The sequence below is a fragment of the Microcaecilia unicolor genome, chromosome 4 (genome assembly GCF_901765095.1).
Source record: "Microcaecilia unicolor chromosome 4, aMicUni1.1, whole genome shotgun sequence".
NCBI lineage: Eukaryota > Metazoa > Chordata > Amphibia > Gymnophiona > Siphonopidae > Microcaecilia > Microcaecilia unicolor.
The window spans coordinates 204,803,615-204,823,105 of NC_044034.1; the positions used below are offsets into that span (position 1 = coordinate 204,803,615).

Below are 19,491 nucleotides of genomic sequence, written 5' to 3' on the forward strand. Positions count from 1 at the left end.
TTTTGGACTCAGAATGCTCACAGACTGACTCAAAAGTGTCTCCCCAGCCATCTTGGTCACTGGCCAGTCATCCTGCTTGCCTGTACCTTGTAACATTTCTTCCTCCACCTCAGAAAGCCAGAGTCATCTCTGCCCCTTTCTGCAGGTCTTTCCCTCATCACATCTCTGGGGATAGTTGCTCAAAGAAGGGGAAGTTTGAACAGAGAGTAAATAAGTATGAGGATCATCGAGTATGAAATAACAATTCAGCTGATGCTTGTTCCCCTCTCTTTAAATAATGTTTGTGATTGTGTGACATAAAGCGCAGTGCATGGGATACAGTCTCAAAGCAGTGCCACTTATTTCTCTGTTCTGTCTCACCATCGCTCACTGTCACGTCTTCCACAGGTAAAGCTTTGCTCCCACATAATGAGGAAATGTTTCCAGGTAACCTAGACAGGTCACAAGCATTCGTGGAATTCCCAGGGCCTCAGATCCTTTTGCCCCAAGCCATGACCATACTACACCAGATGTTGATTTTGGTTCTCTCACATGCAGACTCTTCCATTTCTCAGTCCCACCTCCATCTTTCTGTTTCTGTCCGCAGTGAGCCACTGGAGAAACAGGGGAGACCAGCTCCTCCCGATCTCCTGCAAGCAGGTGAAAATCAGAATGTGCTCACATGCTGTATGTCCTTAGCTGGTCAGCTGACCCACTACCTTCAGTAGGGTCTGGTTTTCCTCTCTAAGCCTCTGATTCTTGTCTTTTGCATCATTTAGGCCCTGGAATGTGTACAGCAATGAGAACTAGTTAATGAGAAGGTCATGTATGTATTTAAAGAAATTTATATTCCACAAATTCATTTTGATTCAGGTAAAAGGGGGTCTGTGCTAGTGTCAGCACGTTTTGATACACGCTGAGGCCCCCTTTTACCACAGCGGTAAATGGCTAGCCATTTCGGGGGAAAAGAAATGGCTGTGCGGTAAGTGAACCACTTACCACATGGCCATTTCGGTGGGGAGCCCTTACCGCCACCCATTTAGATGGTGGAAAGCATAGGCGGTCGGTGGCCCAACTGTTTGGGGAGGCTAAAGGGGGCGGGGTTAGGGGTGGAGCCAGGGGAGGAGCTTATAGCCACAATTAACACAGGAAAAAATAAGTAAAAATAAAATAGTCACAATTAATACCTTTTATTAAATTTAGACATTAGATATGTATCATATGTCAAAGAATAAAGTGGTTGCTCAAAGCATATACTAACCACAATCGCTCAACTGCAAAACACTATGCACAAATTTGTGCAAAAACACACTCAGAACCTTACTGTACCATAACACTAGGCAGACCCTAATACACCAATATACCACCCATATAGAAAATGCAGACCGTCAACAATATGAAACAAGGGATCATAATATCACAATTCTCATGCAGAGCCACAAAACACCCTTTCAGGGTGGATAGTGTTCACAATGAGCTCCTTTTATTAACAACTATATAGATCCTTCAAGAGGTAGTGTGTCATGATTTAGGCTCTAAAACCCTTCTGATGTTTTGGTGCCACCTCAGTAATGCCAATACACAATCTCTCCACTGCAAAACACTATACACAAACTTGTGCAAAAACACACTCATAACCTTAGCAAACCATAACAGCACTAATTCCAAGGACAGGACGAGCTACAACCTTATGCGTGGAAAAGCAGCACTGTAATTACACCAGGCTCTAAAACACCAGTACACAACCTAGTGAAACAAAAAAAAAAAACCCAAAAAGGCCTGTAAATTCTACACACTAGTAGAATACTGCACCTTGATTACACATGAAACACACATGACACAACAGATAAGAAGGCAAAACTGGAAAGTTACCTCAAGAAGTCAGACTTAGCATGCAGCAATACTAGAAAAATTGAAACTTGCATGCAAAATATCACAGATGCACATTTCCAAAAGCTGACATATTCCAGTTAATAAATTCTGAATAAAATACTTTTTTCTACCTTTGTTGTCTGATCATTTAGTTTTCTATTCGCTTTGGTCCCAGTGTCTTCTTTCCATTTGATATTTTTTCTCTCAACATGTCCACCTACTACTACTACTTTAGCATTTATATAGCGCTACATCCCTCCATCCTTATCCAACATTTCTCCTGTCTTCCCTGCCCTCCACTCCATCCATGTCAGCACCTTCCCTCTTTCTCTTCTACCCTTCCATCCAGTGTCATCCCTCTTTCTCTCTCCATCCTTCTACCCATTACCCTCTCCCAATCCTTCCGTCTATTGTATCCCTCTATCTCCCCTTCCTTCTACACAGTTCTCGCTCTCGACCCTTTTCCATTCAGCATGTTCTCTATCCCATTCTTCCAGTGTCTTTCCTCTTTCCCTCCCTACCCTTACGTCCAGTGTCTTTCCTCTTTCTGCCCCCTCCTTCCAGCATTTTCCCTCTTTTCCCTCCTTTCATTCAGCATTTCTCCGTCTGACAGCTAGGGTCTCCCCCAGTTTCTCCCCAGCAGCTCTCTCTCTCTCCTGCCCATGTCCCCTTTCTCTCCCAATCTTTCCACATCTCTCTCTCTCTCTCCTCTTCCCTCCAGCATCTTCTCTCTGGCTCTCCCCTGCTCTCTTCCATGCCCTCTTTCTCTCCCCATCTCTCTCTGGCTCTCCCCTGCTCTCTTCCATGTCCCCTCTTTCTCTCCCCATCTCTCTCTGGCTCTCCCTGCTCTCTTCCATGTCCCCTCTTTTCTCCCCATCTCTCTCTGACTCTCCCCTGCTCTTTTGCATGTCCCTGGCTCTCCCCTGCACTTTTTTCCACTTTCTCTCTCTCTCCTCCAGCGTCCTCATGCATCTCTCCTCTCCCTCATGCATCCCACCTTTCTCTTCCCTCCCCTTCTTGCTTCCATCACTCTCATTCCTTTCTCCACCCCCTTTTCCCATTCCCTGCCATTGCTTTCCTTCCTCCCTCTTAGATGTGGCACCTCATCCTCCTCTCTCCACCCCCTTTCCCTTTGGTCTGGCAGCTGGCTGGCATGATGCATCGCTCCCCCCCCCCCCCCCGGACTAGTTCGGTATCACTCTCCCCCTCCGCTCCTGTCATGTCTTTGAACTTCAAGGATTCCTTCGGTAGCAGCAGCAGCATCGGCAATGATGTAAGCGCTGCTTTCAGCCTGCCCCAGAAGCCTTCTCTGGACAGCGTCCCTCCTACGCGGGAAACTGTACAGAGAGTGCTTCCGGGCAGGCTGAAAGCAGCGCTTACATCATTGCCGATGCTGCTGCTGCTGCTACCGGAAGGAATCCTCAAAGTTCAAACATGACGTGACAGGACAGGAGCGGAGGGGGAGAGCGATACCGTAGTAGTCGGGGGGGGGGGGGTAAAGATCGCACGGTCCACGCACCAGTTGGGGGGGAAGGGAGGGAGATGTTCAAGGCAGCAGGAGCTGCACACCGGGGCGGTCCGCCCCGCCCTTGCTGCACTTCTGGCTGGGGAGGCTTAGCCTCCCCCAAGCATCTTATACCGGGCGCCTATGGTGGAAAGGGCTCCCGCACTAACCTGGCGGCAACCAGGCAGCGCTGATTACTGCTGGTTAAGTTCTGGCACTACTTTTTGTAGTGCTGGAAATGGCATGTGCTGAGGGTGGGAAGTACCGACAGGCTCCTGCGGTAAGCCTGTAAGTAGCTCTGAATTGCTCACACCCCTCATGTCCTTAAGTGGATACAAAAAAGCATTCATAGTACTATCAAAGAAATAAAACCTCATTTACGTAAACATAAAATTAAAATACAGATCTGAACAGCAATATCTGATGGACTGAGGCAACCTCTGTTGGCTTTCTATACGTATATGATAGCAAAATATTTTCAGTTCATTTTCTGTTTGACTTTTTAATCCCAAATATGGGACACGATTTTTGTTGTTTCATACATTCATTCTAATACCTTTCATCACCTGTGTTACCAGTGTTAATTCATACCTTATACTCATACAATCAACTTTGTGTGCACACAAAATTTTTAAGGTGCCTAAAGTCTGCTATTGGGATCTTGTGAAGGGGGGTTATTCTCAGTTATGGCTGTATGGGACAAAGCCGACAAGTTACTCCGTTCCAGGAAGGATTCTTTATGGGAGAGAAGGATAGTAGATGGCATGGAATGGGCAGTCTGGATAGGTCAGTATGGAGGGGCATAATTGAACGCGAACGCCCATTTGTAAAAAACGTCCATCTCCGAGAACGGGTCCATGAAGGGGCGGGCCGAATCGTATTTTCGAAAAAGATGGACGTTTATCTTTAGTTTCGAAAATACGGTTTTGTGCCGGGCAAATGCCATAGGATTTGGGCGTTTTTGAGCTAGGCATTTTCGTTTTTATCAGCAATAATCGAAACCAAAGCGCCCCAAGCTCAAAACGACAAATCCAAGGCATTTGGTCGTTGGGATGGGGCCAGCATTGGTAGTGTAATGGCCCCCTGAGATTGCCTCTATGCCAGCCTCAAATATCATTCCACGCTCGGACTTAATGGAAAGGGTATAGGACAATCTAACAACTGATTCATGTGGTGCAGTGCTTAGAGCACTATCCTGGTAATCAGAAGGTGGCTGGTTCAAATCTCCTTTTTACTAATTTTTAATTTGGACGTCCCCAACTGCACTTGCATGGTTTTTTTTTTTTTTTTGTCCGATTTTGCTCTCTGCATGGGTCCGGGCAGCACCAACTAACACTAATTTGCTCGTGGGACCTGCAGGCTGCTGTCATTGAGCTAGGGATGATATTTCAGGCTGGCATAGAGGCTGGAAAAAAAAGTGTTTTAAGTTCGGGCTTTTTTGGTGGGAGGGGGTTAGTGACCACTGGGGGAGTCAGGGGAGGTCATCCCCATTCCCGTCCGTTGGTCATCTGGTCATTTAGGGCACTTTTTTGGGACCTGTTCGTGAAAAAACAGGGTCCGGAAAAAGTTGTCCTAAATTCTGCTAACAACGCCTTTATTTTTTCGATTATCAGCCGAGCGCGCCCATCTCTCCTCAGTCGTAACCACGCCCCAGTCCCGCCTTCACCATGCCTCCAACACGCCCCCGTCAACTTTATGCGTTCCTGCGACGGATTGTGCAGTTGGAACGCCCAATCGCTTTCGATTATACTGATTTGGGCACCCACAAGAGAAAGACGTCCATCTCCCGATTTAGGTCGGAATTTGGGCGTTTTTCCTCTTTTTGAAAATAGCTGGATGGTCTTTATCTGGCCTTCATTTTTCTATGTTGCTATCTTAGCACAATCCTGGGATCCTGCCAGCTGAAACTTCGTCCAGCGCTGGTCTCCAGCACTGCGATTGCCTGCCCTGCTCTCTCTTCCCCTCATGTTAGCATGCTCCTTTTAGTGAAACTGAGCATGGGGCCCAGAGCGAATTTGGGGGGGCTCAGGCCCCTGGTAGCCCTACCTAGCTACGCCACTGTTGAGACTGGCCAAAAAGTCTCCCTCCTGGAACTGGGTAAGTTGGCAGTGCTGTCTTTGCTGTATCAGCAGGGCTCTTTCAGGATTTTGGAAGTTACTAGTAATGATATTATGGGACTTTGCTTTCTCCGATGCCTTATTTTAATGAGAGCCCATTGTGGTCATAGCTCATGTATCTCAGATTCAAGTCCGTGAACACACTGAGGGAGGCCCATGGTGCTTACCTGTTTCATGCAGCCAATATCTAGCTGCAGTTTGTGTATGACATCTTCTTGCTCCTGTAGCTGTTGGGTCAGTCTCTGCTGCTTCTCTTTTTCTCTCCATTCACTGCCTGCAAAATAGCCAATATATGACCCCATAAATGAACAGAATGACATGAACTGCAGTATTCAAGAGTTTATTTACCTCTTATATACATCACATCTTAGAACAGCAGCCGTCCCTCCTATTCCTGCAAATTCATATTAAAGGCTATGGGGGCAAATCTATAAAGTAGTACCTAAATGTAGGCATATGCCAATTCTATAATGGCATTAAGATGCGCCTAACCTCTTATAGAATAATAGTGCAAAACCATTGGGGCGCCTAACTGCACCTTGCAATGCACGCTTCTGATATTTTATAAGGTGCACACATTGCCAAGCAGAATGCCCTTCCTCCACCCCAGCAGGGTATAGCCTCTTTGCTGTTATGCACTATGTAACTACCACGCCAATTTTATAGATTAGTATTTAGCACATACGCACATAATGCCAATTTCTGACATTGTTCACATGCTCTGTGTACCTATTCTAGAAATTAATGCGTGCAATTGGTGCCTATATTTCAGCACTCTTTATAGAATTGCCCTTTCTGAGAAGTTCTGAGAAAAGAGGACATTTCTCTGGTAAGAGAACGCTACTTTGCTTGTGCTTTGAGAACTTAAAGATTGGGGTTTAAAGGAGAAATTGTAGGTTAGTGTTAGGCAAATAAAAAGCAAATTTTAACAGCTAATCTCCCATAGTCTTTTCCACTTAGTTTTAAAGCTTTGGACCACAGCATTAACAGATAAAATCTAAGAGCCACTGCAGGATCTAATTTAGTATTCCCCCCACCCTCCACAACACCCACCCACCTCTAGGACAACTCCTCATTTATAGTCAGTTATTGTAATTAGGGTAACAAGCAAGGAGTGCTCTTGCAGAATTTAAATACATTTCATTACCATCTATACTAAATAAATCATACAATATACTATATAAGGTAAAAGTCACTTTTATATTAGGCTAATATCCTTAATACTGTAGCAAGTTTTAAATTATTGAAAAACTCAAAAAACACTAAGATGGAGTCAGCAGTCCAGCAGCGAGAGGGGTGCTATCCAGTCTTTTGCATTGAGTGTCAATTGTATGATTATCTCCCAGTTGGTGAGATGTCATATGTTTGCGCCCGATGCAAAGAGCTCCTAGCTCTTAGAGAACGTGTCCGTTCTCTTGAGGCTAGAGTAGCAGACTTGGTGGAGCTGAGGGAGACAGAGAGGTACATAGAGGAGACCTACAGGGATGTTGTAGAGAAGTCCCACCTCCAGTCTGGTAGCCCTTGTGCTACCTTGGAGCAGGGAGGTCTCCTAGAAGGAGAGTATCACCCTGGTGAAGTAGGAAGTACTCCTGTAGCCAGAACCTGCCCACCAGGGGATGTACTATCCTCTCGCACAGAGCATATGTCTCCAAGTGCTGCCCGGGAGGGAAAGGTTAGGACAGCTGTTGTAGTTGGTGATTCGATCATTAGGCATATAGATAGCTGGGTGGCTGGTGGACGTGAGGCTCGCCTGGTGACTTGCCTGCCTGGTGCGAAGGTGGCGGACCTCATGCGTCACCTAGATAGGATTCTGGATAGTGCCGGGGAGGAGTCCGCTGTCTTGGTACATGTGGGTACTAATGACATAGGAAAATGTGGGAGAGAGGTTCTGGAAGCCAAATTTAGGCTCTTAGGTAGAAAGCTCAAATCCAGATTCTCTAGGGCCCAAGAGACAGGCAGAGCTCCGGAGTCTCAATGCGTGGATGAGACGATGGTGCAGGAAGGAGGGTTTTAGATTTGTTAGGAACTGGGCAACATATTCCGAAAGGATGGGCTCCACCCATAGGCGTAGTTTGACTGTTTCATTTGGGGGGGGCAAAGGAAGGGGCGGGGCATATTAGCATATTCATTTGCATATATGTATATGCAAATTATGCTAATATGGAGGAAGGAAGGGAGCAAGAGCTGGCTTTTTTGGGAATAACCAGTGTTCGTTTGCCAATGGATAGCCACTGAATCAGAGAGGCAGCGGGTTTGGCGACAGGCAGTGGTGTGCTGGCAAATGTTTAACAACAGGCCCCCCCCCCAGTCCCCCTCTGCGCCCCCCCCCCCCCCAAATTGCAGAGCTGGCTATAGCCGGGGAGAGAGCCTGGGGGGGGGGGGTATAAATAAGTAATATAAACTTTTAATGTTGAGCACCTGATTCTCAAAGTGAACATATTGCAAACACTATAATGAAAAATAAATGATTTTTTTCTTACCTTTGTTGTCTGGTGACTGTTTTTCTGATCATGCTGGTGCAGTATCTGATTCTGCTGCTATCTGTCCTCTTAACTCCGTTTCCAGGGCTTCCTTTCCATTTATTTCTTTCTTCCTTTCTTCTTCATTTCTGGTCCTCAGCTTCTGCCTATTTTCTTCATCCATCTCTTCCTTTTCCCTCATCTCATCTCCTTCCTCACTCTTTCCTCCCCTCCATCCACCCAGTCCAACAGTGACCCTCCTCTCCCCTGTCCCATACCCAGTGGCCCTCCTTTCCCCTGCCCTCCCATCCACTCAGTCCAGTAGTGACCCTCCTCTCCCCTGCCCCCATGCCCAGTGGCCCTCCTTTCCCCCTGCCCTCCATCCACTCAGTCCAGCAGTGACCCTCCTCTCCCCTGCCCCCATATCCAGTGGCCCTCCTTTCCCCTGCCCTCCATCCACTTAGTCCAGTAGTGACCCTCCTCTCCCCTGCCCCCATGCCCAGTGGCCCTCCTTTCCCCTGCCCTCCATCCACTCAGTCCAGCAGTGACCCTCCTCTCCCCTGCCCCCATATCCAGTGGCCCTCCTTTCCCCTGCCCTCCATCCACTCAGTCCAGTAGTGACCCTCCTCTCCCCTGCCCCCATGCCCAGTGGCCCTCCTTTCCCCTGCCCTCCATCCACTCAGTCCCGCAGTGACCCTCCTCTCCCCTGCCCCCATATCCAGTGGCCCTCCTTTCCCCTGCCCTCCATCCACTCAGTCCAGCAGTGACCCTCCTCTCCCCTGCCCCCATATCCAGTGGCCCTCCTTTCCCTGCCCTCCATCCACTCAGTCCAGCAGTGACCCTCCTCTCCCCTGCCCTCCCTTCATTCCGCCCTCTCCCCGTTCCTTCTCCCCCCCCCCCCCCCCCAGCGAGCCAGTTCTCCTCCCTCTCTCCGGATCCGTCCCTCACCAACGATCTTCGAATTTTTCACCTGCCCGGCCCGCTAGCGCTGACTCTCCACTGCCGGTTCACGCTTCAAATGGCCGCCGAGACTTCTCGCGAGGCAGCCTCTGAAAGTCTCAGCGGCCATTTTTAAAGCGCGAACCAGCAGGGGAGAGAGCGCTAGCGCCTAGCGGGCAGGCAAAGGATTCGAAGATCAGGTCGGTGAGGGACGGATACGGAGGGAGGGAGGAGAGCCGGCTCACGGGGGGGCCAGGGGGGGAGGAGAAGGAATGGGGAGAGGGTGGGGTGAAGGGAGAGCTGCCTGTTGCCGGCCCTGCGTTTGGGGGGGCATTGCCCCCCTCGCCCCCCCCAGTCTACACCCATGGCTCCACCTTAACCAGGGTGGGACCAGGTTGCTGGCGTCGGCATTTAAAAAGGAGATAGAGCAGCTTTTAAACTAGAAATGGGGGGAAGGCCAACAGTCGCTCAAAAGCGCATGGTTCGGGAAAAGGTATCTTGCCAAGATACCTCACAAACAGGGAAGATAGGGTTTCTGGATAGTGAGGTTGCACAACAGACCATGGTAGACCAGGTGCCCTTAAATACAACTAAAGATCAGACAAAAGATGGCAAATCAATAGTGTCAGGTACTAAGCATCATGTAAATAGGAACAACAAACATACTCTGAAATGTCTATATGCAAATGCTAGGAGTCTAAAAAATAAGATGGGAGAGTTGGAATATATTGCACTAAATGAAAAATTGGATATAATAGGCATTATTGAGACCTGGTGGAAGGAGGATAACCAGTGGGACACTGTCATACCGGGGTACAAAATATATCGTAGTGATAGGGTGGACAGGACTGGTGGAGGGGTAGCATTGTTTATTAACGAGAGCCTTGACTCAGATAGATTACAATTCAGCAGGACACAAATCACACTTTGAATCATTGTGGGTTGAAATTCCATGTATAAAAGGAAAAAAACGGTGGTAGGAGTGTACTACCGTCCGCCTCGCCAGGATGAGCTGGTAGACGCAGAAATGATAAAGAAATCAGAGATGCGAACAAAATGGCAATGTGATAATAATGGGTGACTTCAATTATCCAAATATAGACTGGGTAAATGTAACATCGGGACACGCTACAGAGGTACAATTCCTTGATGAAATCAAGGACAGCTTTATGGAGCAGCTGGTGCAGGAGCCGACGAGAGAAGGAAAAATTCTAGACGGTGCTTAGTGGAGCGCATGATCTAGTGAGGGACGTTATGGTACTGGGGCCGCTTGATAACAGTGATCATAATATGATCAGTTTTGATATCGACCTTGAAGTAACTGTACACAGAAAGTCAAATACAGTAGTGTTTAACTTTAAAAAAGGAGACTATGATAGAATGAGAAGAACGGTAAAAAAAAACTTAGAGGGGCAACTGAGAGGGTAAAAACTGTACAACAGGCGTGGATGCTGTTCAAAAGTACCATCCTAGAGGCCCAGGCCAAACATATTCCGCAAATTAGAAAAGAAAGACGGAAGTCCAAAAGACAGCCGGCCTGGTTGAAAAGTGAGGTGAAGGAAGCTATTAGGGCTAAAAGAAACGCCTTCAGAAAATGGAAGAAGGAACCGTCTGAAAATAACAAGCAGCAGCATAAGGAGTGTCAAAGCAAATGCAAGGCGCAGATAAAGAAGGACAAGAGGGATTACGAAAAAAAGATAGCATTAGAGGCAAAAAAACATAGTAAAAAAATTTTTCGGTATATTAAAAGCAGGAAGTCGTCAAAAGAATTGGTTGGGCCGCTGGATGACCGAGGGGTAAAAGGGGCGATCAAGGAAGACAAAGACGTAGCGGAGAGACTGAATGAATTCTTTGCTTCGGTCTTCACCGAGGAAGATTTGGGTGGGATACCGGTGTCGGAAATGGTATTTCAAGCGGACGAGTCGGAGAAACTTACTGACTTCACGGTAAACCTGGAGGACGTAATGGGGCAGTTCAGCAAACTGAAGAGTAGCAAATCTCCTGGACCGGATGGTATTCATCCTAGAGTACTGATAGAACTGAAAAATGAGCTTCCGGAGCTACTGCTAGTGATATGGAACTTATCCTTAAAATCGAGCGTGGTACCGGAAGATTGGAGGGTGGCCAATGTAACGCCGATTTTTTTAAAAGGCTCCAGGGGAGATCCGGGAAATTATAGACCGGTGAGTCTGATGTCAGTGCCGGGGAAAATGGTAGAGGCTATTATTAAAAACAAAATTACAGAGCACATCCGAGGACATGGATTACTGAGACCAAGTCAGCATGGCTTTTGTGTGGGGAAATCTTGCCTGACCAATTTACTTCAATTCTTTGAAGGAGTAAACAAACATGTGGACAAAGGGGAACCGGTTGATATTGTGTATCTGGATTTTGAAAAGGCGTTTGACAAGGTACCTCATGAAAGGCTACAGAGGAAATTGGAGAGTCATGGGATAGGAGGAAATATCCTATTGTGGATTAAAAACTGGTTGAAGGATAGGAAACAGAGAGTGGGGTTAAATGGGCAGTATTCACAATGGAGAAGGGTAGTTAGTGGGGTTCCTCAGGGGTCTGTGCTAGGACCGCTGCTTTTTAATATATTTATAAATGATTTAGAGATGGGAGTAACTAGCGAGGTAATTAAATTTGCTGATGATACAAGTTATTCAAAGTTGTTAAATCGCGACAGGATTGTGAAAATTACAAGAGGACCTTACGAGACTGGGAGACTGGGCGGCTAAATGGCAGATGACGTTTAATGTGAGCAAGTGCAAGGTGATGCATGTGGGAAAAAAGAACCCGAATTATAGCTACGTCATGCAAGGTTCCACGTTAGGAGTTATGGACCAAGAAAGGGATCTGGGTGTCGTCGTCGTCGATAATACACTGGAACCTTCTGCTCAGTGTGCTGCTGCGGCTAGGAAAGCGAATAGAATGTTGGGTATTATTAGGAAAGGTATGGAAAACAGGTGTGAGGATATTATAATGCCGTTGTATCGCTCCATGGTGCAACCGCACCTTGAGTATTGTGTTCAATTCTGGTCGCCGCATCTCAAGAAAGATATAGTAGAATTGGAAAAGGTGCAGCGAAGGGCGACTAAAATGATAGCGGGGATGGGACAACTTCCCTTTGAAGAAAGATTAAGGAGGCTAGGGCTATTCAGCTTGGAGAAGAGATGGCTGAGGGGAGACATGATAGAGGTATATAAAATAATGAGTGGAGTGGAGCAGGTGGATGTGAAGCGTCTGTTCACGCTTTCCAAAAATACTAGGACTAGGGGGCATGCGAGGAAACTACAGTGTAGTAAATTTAAAACAAATCGAAGAAAAGTTTTCTTCACCCAACGTATAATTAAACTCTGGAATTCGTTGCCGGAGAAAGTGGTGAAGGCAGTTAGCTTAGCAGAGTTTAAAAAGGGGTTGGACGGTTTCCTAAAGGCCAAGTCCATAAACCGCTACTAAATGGACTTGGGAAAAATCCACAATTCCAGGAATAACATGTATGGAATGTACGTTTGGGAAGCTTGCCAGGTGCCCTTGGCCTGGATTGGCTGCTGTCGTGGACAGGATGCTGGGCTCGATGGACCCTTGGTCTTTTCCCAGTATGGCATTACTTATGTACTTATGTACTTTTTACCTCTAAGAGTCATACAGCCATGTTGCTCTAGTTTGCTTTGTCATGGATTTGGTGCTCTCTATTGAATTCCATGGCTTTGTCTGATGCATTCCATCTGGTTGACCATGATATATTGTTGCAATTCCTGAGTAGAATAGGTATATCTGGGCGTGGGATCTCTGGTTTCTTAAAGTATAGTCCTAAGATAAAGACAGTACACAGGCAGAAACACTGTACAAGGAGAAAAAAAAGATCTCAGTACTGCTGAGCAACGTGCATCCAATTTCAGCTGAATCAATTGCAGATTTTTTTTAAGCCTTCTTGAGAGTCGATATTCAAAGTGATTTAACCAGCCAGAAACGGTTCCTGGATAGTTAAATCGCCTGTGCGGGGGCTAACAAGGCATATTCAGTGGCACTTAACCAGATTGTACCACTAAAAATATCCGATAAGTGCCCAATACAAAACCAGGTATTTTGGAGGTGTTGCGGGGGTGGAGTCAGCACTTAGCCAGTGAAATGCCAATAATCAGCACTTAATTGGTCAAGGTAACCACTTAAATAGGACCACATAAAAGTCAGTCCTATCTTTATGCAGTAACATATAGCCAGTTAAGTGCTGAATATTGCTCTTAACCAATTATGGCTGAAAAGGTAAAGGAAAGACCCAGAAAGAGGAGAACAGGCAGAAAAATACCTGGAAAAGCTAAGAGAAGCTGAAAAACTGTCAGTAATGCGAAGAGGCAAATGGAAAAGATAGCTGATACAGTAAAATTGGGGGACAAGACATTTTTCAGATATATAAATGACAGGAGGAAGTGCCATAATAGCATTGTGAGGCTCAAAGCTGAAGGGGAGGAATATCATAAGGATAAAACTGAACTGCTTAACAGTTATTTCTGTTCTGTGTTCATGGATTTGCTTACTTTATTTATTTTTTGTCTATTAGATTATAAGCTCTTTGAGCAGGGACTGTCTTTCTTCTATGTTTGTGCAGCGCTGTGTACGCCTCGTAGCGCTATAGAAATGCTAAATAGTAGTAGTAGAAAGGCCGGGGGTAGGACCGTAGAAAACAAATGCAAATGGGGATGGATGTATGGTAGACCAAGACCGATTCTCCGAAGACTGTGTTCGTGAGGAGCTAGCTAAACTAAAAATAGACAAAGCGATAGGGCCTGATGGGATACATCCAAGGGTGCTCAAGAAACTAGGAGAGGTTCTAGTAGCGCCACTGTCTGACATCTTCAATGCTTCCTTAGAGTCTGGAGTGGTCCCAGAGGACTGGAGAAGGGCAGATGTGGTCCCTCTGCACAAGAGCAGAAGTAAGGAGGAGGTTGTAAATTACAGACCAGTCAGTCTGACCTCGGTGGTGAACAAACTAATAGAAACACTTCTAAAGTGGAGGATTGTGAGGTTTCTCGAATCAAATGGATTGCAGGACCCAAGGCAGCATAGCTTCACTAGAGGCAGGTCATATCAGACAAATCTGATTGATTTCTTTGACTGGGTAACCAAACAGTTGAGCTAGATGTGGTGCACTTGGATTTTAGCAAAGTCTTTGACACGGTTCCGCACAGGCGACTGATAAATAAACTGAGTGCCCTCAGTATGGGACCTAAAGTGACTAACTGGGTTAAAAATTGATTAAATGGAAGGAGACAGAGGGTAGCTCTGAGGAAAAGAATGTTATCAGTGGTGTACCGCAGGGGTCAGTCCTTGAGCCAGCCTTTTTGTGGGTGATATTGTGGATGGACTGTCTGTTAAGGATGATACCAAACTCTTTAATAGGGTGGACACCTCGGAGGGTGGGGATGGCATGAGGAAGGATCTAGTGAAGCTTGAAGAATGGTCCTATAATTGTCAACTAAGATTGAATGCTAAGAAATGCAGTCATGCACTTGGGTTACAAGAATCCAGGGGAGCAGTACAATATAGGGGGTGAACTGCTTCTGTATACAAAAAGTAGGACTTGGGCACGATTGTGTCTGATGACCTTAAGGTAGAAAAAGTGATGATCAAAGCCAGAAGGATGCTTGGCTGCATAAGGAGAGGGATGACCAACAGGAAAAAAGAGGTGATAGTTTTCTTGTACAAGTCTCTGGTGAGGCCCCATTTAGAGTACTGTACTTACAGAAGTATATAAACAGGATACAGTCAGTTCAGAGGGTGGCTACAGAACTGGTAAGCAGTCTCAGTCATAAAACATATAGGGACAGGCTTAGGAACTGCAACATGTATACTCTAGGAGAGAGGGGATATAATAGAGACATTTAAATACCTCAGTGGCATTAATGTACAGGAGGTGAGCCTTTTTTAAATGAAGGAAAACTCTGGAATGAGGGAGCATATGATAAAGTTAAGAGGAAATCGGCTTAAGAGAAATAAAAAAAAAAATACTCTTTCACAGAAAGGGTGGTGGATGCATGGATTTGCCTTCCAGTAGATGTCATGGAGACGAGGAGTGTGTCAGAATTTAAGAAAGTGTGGGACAGGCATATAGGATCCCTTAGGAAAGGAAGAGTTAGTGGTTACTGAGGATGGGCAGACTGCATGGGCCACTTGGCCGTTATCTGCTGTTATGTTTCTCTATTTCATATACCCAGAAATTCAATGCAGGAGCCTAGACATGACCCAGCATTGAATTGCCAGTGATGGTCAGCAAAACACTGATCACTGCTGGCTGAATATCAGACTCCGTGCTTGTTTTTCTGTGTGTACTATAAAGTGTACTTAGCTTCAAAATGCTGTTCAAAATCCCAGATAAGGTCCCAGGAAGTCTTTCTGAACTGAACTCTGCATTTCACAAAAGCAAAGCATTTTTTTTCTAACAGAATGCTTAAAGCACAGGTCATATTGATAGTAAGAATAAATCAGGAGCCTGGTATTTGGCATTCCCATAGTGGAGTACCACTGGATCTCCAACCCCCTTTCTCCGATCCTTTTTAAATGTCCTAATGATCACACTCAGTAAAGTATTTTTATTGGCTAATATTAACTTATCCTCACAAGCAAATAACATTTCTCTTGTTGATGGTTCCTAATGATTTGGGAAGAGTAACTACTAATTGCTTCATTAAGATACAATGGGCCTGCGAATACAAACTCATACTAAATACCGATAAAACTAAACTTATGTAGATTGGTTCTCCTCCACCTGTTACACAATTACTGATAATAAGAACTTTACATAGATTCTCTTTTTAAAATGTTAGATGTCTTTTTAAATTCAAACTTAATTATGTCTGAACAGATCAATACTCTGATTAGGAATGCTTTTTACAAAATGAGGACGCTTTGTCCAGTTTGTATTATCCCATTTGAGCAGGTTCAGAGGTTAGTGGAAGCCCTTATAATGACACAATTGGATTCATGTAACGTCTTATATATTGGTTGTTCGATTAAGCAGAAGAAAACACGTCAAACACTGCAGGGTATAACTGATGACTGACCAACACCTTCTGGTTAGGAGACGTGGAGGGGCATTTTCGATATGACATCTAAGTCCGACTTTGGACGTTTTGCAAAAAAACGTCCAAAATCTGAATGGGAAATAAGGTCATTTTCAAAAAAGAAAAACGTCTATTTTTTTTTTAATACTGTTTGAACAAGGTTTTGTGATTTGGACATTTTGTTTTATGGTCCATTTTCAAAAAAAAAAAAAATGTCCAAGTGCAAAACGCTCAAAATCAAGCCATTAGGATGTAGGAGGAGTCAGCATTTTTAGTAGACTGGTCCCCTTGACATCCAAGAAAAGCAATAGGGCACCCTAGGGGGCACTGCAGTGGACTTCATAAAATGCTCCCAGGTACACATCTCACCATTGCTCCCTTACCTTGTCTGCTGAGCCCCCAACCAACCCCAACAAAAACCTACTACCCCCACTGTACACCACTACCATAGCCCTTACGGGTGAAGGGGGTACCAATATGTGGGTATAGTGGGTTTCTGGTGAGCTTTGGAGGGCTCACAGTTTCCTCCACAAGTATAACAGGTGGGGGGAGGTAGAAGCCTGGGTCCACCTGTCTGCAGTGCACTGCACCACTACTAGACTACTCCAGGGACCTGCATGCTATTCTACTGGACCTGAGTATAACATCTGAGGCTGGCAAATAATATTTTTCTTCACATTTTTGGGGGGTTAGTGACCACTGGGAAGTAGGAGGAGGTCATCCCTGATTCCCTCCAGTGATCATCTGGTCATTTGGGGTACCTTTTTGTGCCTTATTCGTTATAAAAACAGGTCTAGCTCAGAACATCTTAATTTTAGTACTGGACAGTTTTGTTTTGTTCCATTATGGCTGAAAAACGTCCAAGTGTTAGGAACGCCCAGATCCAGCCCTTAACATGCCCCTGACACACCCCCTTGTGATTTGAACGCAATTCTGATGGACTTCATAGAAAAGCATCTAGAAATTGGTTTTGACATTGCCAATTTAGAAGTTTTTGTGAGAAAAACGTACAAATGCAGATTTATGCCACTTTTTAGACGTTTTTCTGTTTTGAAAATGAGGCCAATTGTGTGCTACATAGCTTGATTTGTTTTAGTTTGGGGGGAAAGGGTTGGGGTTAATGTCATAACTATGGGCAATCTTTGTTCTTTGTTTCATGTTCTGTAATAAGTCAATAAAAAAGTTTCAACATATAGCTGCATGACTGATCTGTAAAACAAAGAAATATGATAGAGCATCCTCACTTTTCATTCAATTGCACTGGCTACCTGTGGAGACCTTGTTAGTATTTAAGTTGTGTTCCTTTGTTTTTAGAATTCTTTATGGTGTGGTCCTATGAGGCAATTATCCTCTCTGGATAAATGTAATTGTATATCCATGTATATGATACATTACTTTCCATCTTTGAAGAGAATTAGGTCAAAAACCTCTCACTTCTTCTATTCTTTTATCAAGTAGCCAAAAGTTGGAATGTTCTTCCAGCGGATCTGAGATGAGAAACTAGCTAGTTTAGAAAGAAGCTGAAGGCTTATGTTTTACAGATGTTCTTTTAAAGTTTGTTTTTCATTTCTTTTGTAGTTCAGGGGTTTTTTTTATCACATTCTAGTACTCTGGTTTGTAATTGCAGTTTGTAAGAGCTAGTGTTGTGTATTGTATAACCCAGTTTTATAACCATGGCCCCATGATTGTGGCCAAATAAAATTTTGTGACCATCCTCCTCCCCCCACCCCCAGAGGTGCAAAATAATGATGTACCTATGGAGGGCCCACCCAGGTTGGAACCTCAAATATGACACAGTTTGGGAAGAGAACCCATTACCTCTGTCCTCACATCCATGACTCCAGTGACTAATGGTAGTAGCTACTACTGAAAAAGGTGTGAGCAAATCTAAATAAATAATGCCCACAAACCTGCATATGGGCCCAATAACTCTCCTGACCCTCCCAACACACACACATACTGCCGTACATGTATGGCCACCATGACAACTCATCCTACATACAGTGGGGGAAATAAGTATTTGATCCCTTGCTGATTTTGTAAGTTTGCCCACTGACAAAGACATGAGCAGCCCATAATTGAAGGGTAGGTTATTGGTAACAGTGAGAGTTAGCACATCACAAATTAAATCCGGAAAATCACATTGTGGAAAGTATATGAATTTATTTGCATTCTGCAGAGGGAAATAAGTATTTGATCCCCCACCAACCAGTAAGAGATCTGGCCCCTACAGACCAGGTAGATGCTCCAAATCAACTCGTTACCTGCATGACAGACAGCTGTCGGCAATGGTCACCTGTATGAAAGACACCTGTCCACAGACTCAGTGAATCAGTCAGACTCTAACCTCTACAAAATGGCCAAGAGCAAGGAGCTGTCTAAGGATGTCAGGGACAAGATCATACACCTGCACAAGGCTGGAATGGGCTACAAAACCATCAGTAAGACGCTGGGCGAGAAGGAGACAACTGTTGGTGCCATAGTAAGAAAATGGAAGAAGTACAAAATGACTGTCAATCGACAAAGATCTGGGGCTCCACGCAAAATCTCACCTCGTGGGGTATCCTTGATCATGAGGAAGGTTAGAAATCAGCCTACAACTACAAGGGGGGAACTTGTCAATGATCTCAAGGCAGCTGGGACCACTGTCACCACGAAAACCATTGGTAACACATTACGACATAACGGATTGCAATCCTGCAGTGCACGCAAGGTCCCCCTGCTCCGGAAGGCACATGTGACGGCCCGTCTGAAGTTTGCCAGTGAACACCTGGATGATGCCGAGAGTGATTGGGAGAAGGTGCTGTGGTCAGATGAGACAAAAATTGAGCTCTTTGGCATGAACTCAACTCGCCGTGTTTGGAGGAAGAGAAATGCTGCCTATGACCCAAAGAACACCGTCCCCACTGTCAAGCATGGAGGTGGAAATGTTATGTTTTGGGGATGTTTCTCTGCTAAGGGCACAGGACTACTTCACCGCATCAATGGGAGAATGGATGGGGCCATGTACCGTACAATTCTGAGTGACAACCTCCTTCCCTCCGCCAGGGCCTTAAAAATGGGTCGTGGCTGGGTCTTCCAGCACGACAATGACCCAAAACATACAGCCAAGGCAACAAAGGAGTGGCTCAGGAAGAAGCACATTAGGGTCATGGAGTGGCCTAGCCAGTCACCAGACCTTAATCCCATTGAAAACTTATGGAGGGAGCTGAAGCTGCGAGTTGCCAAGCGACAGCCCAGAACTCTTAATGATTTAGAGATGATCTGCAAAGAGGAGTGGACCAAAATTCCTCCTGACATGTGTGCAAACCTCATCATCAACTACAGAAGACGTCTGACCGCTGTGCTTGCCAACAAGGGTTTTGCCACCAAGTATTAGGTCTTGTTTGCCAGAGGGATTAAATACTTATTTCCCTCTGCAGAATGCAAATAAATTCATATACTTTCCACAATGTGATTTTCCGGATTTAATTTGTGATGTGCTATCTCTCACTGTTACCAATAACCTACCCTTCAATTATGGGCTGCTCATGTCTTTGTCAGTGGGCAAACTTACA

The 19,491-nt window shown here is 45.3% G+C and overlaps 1 protein-coding gene across 1 annotated transcript in view; it reads right to left on the bottom strand.

The window, feature by feature from the left end:
• Positions 1-385: 385 nt before the first annotated feature.
• Positions 386-19,491, bottom strand: part of LOC115468000 (PRKC apoptosis WT1 regulator protein-like) — a 49,546-nt gene continuing 30,440 nt past the window's right edge. Inside the window, 3 exon segments of the mRNA XM_030199511.1 lie at positions 386-761; positions 5,640-5,732; positions 5,735-5,746. Of these exon segments, the coding sequence (XP_030055371.1) occupies positions 675-761; positions 5,640-5,732; positions 5,735-5,746 (192 nt within the window). The 3' untranslated portion in view covers positions 386-674.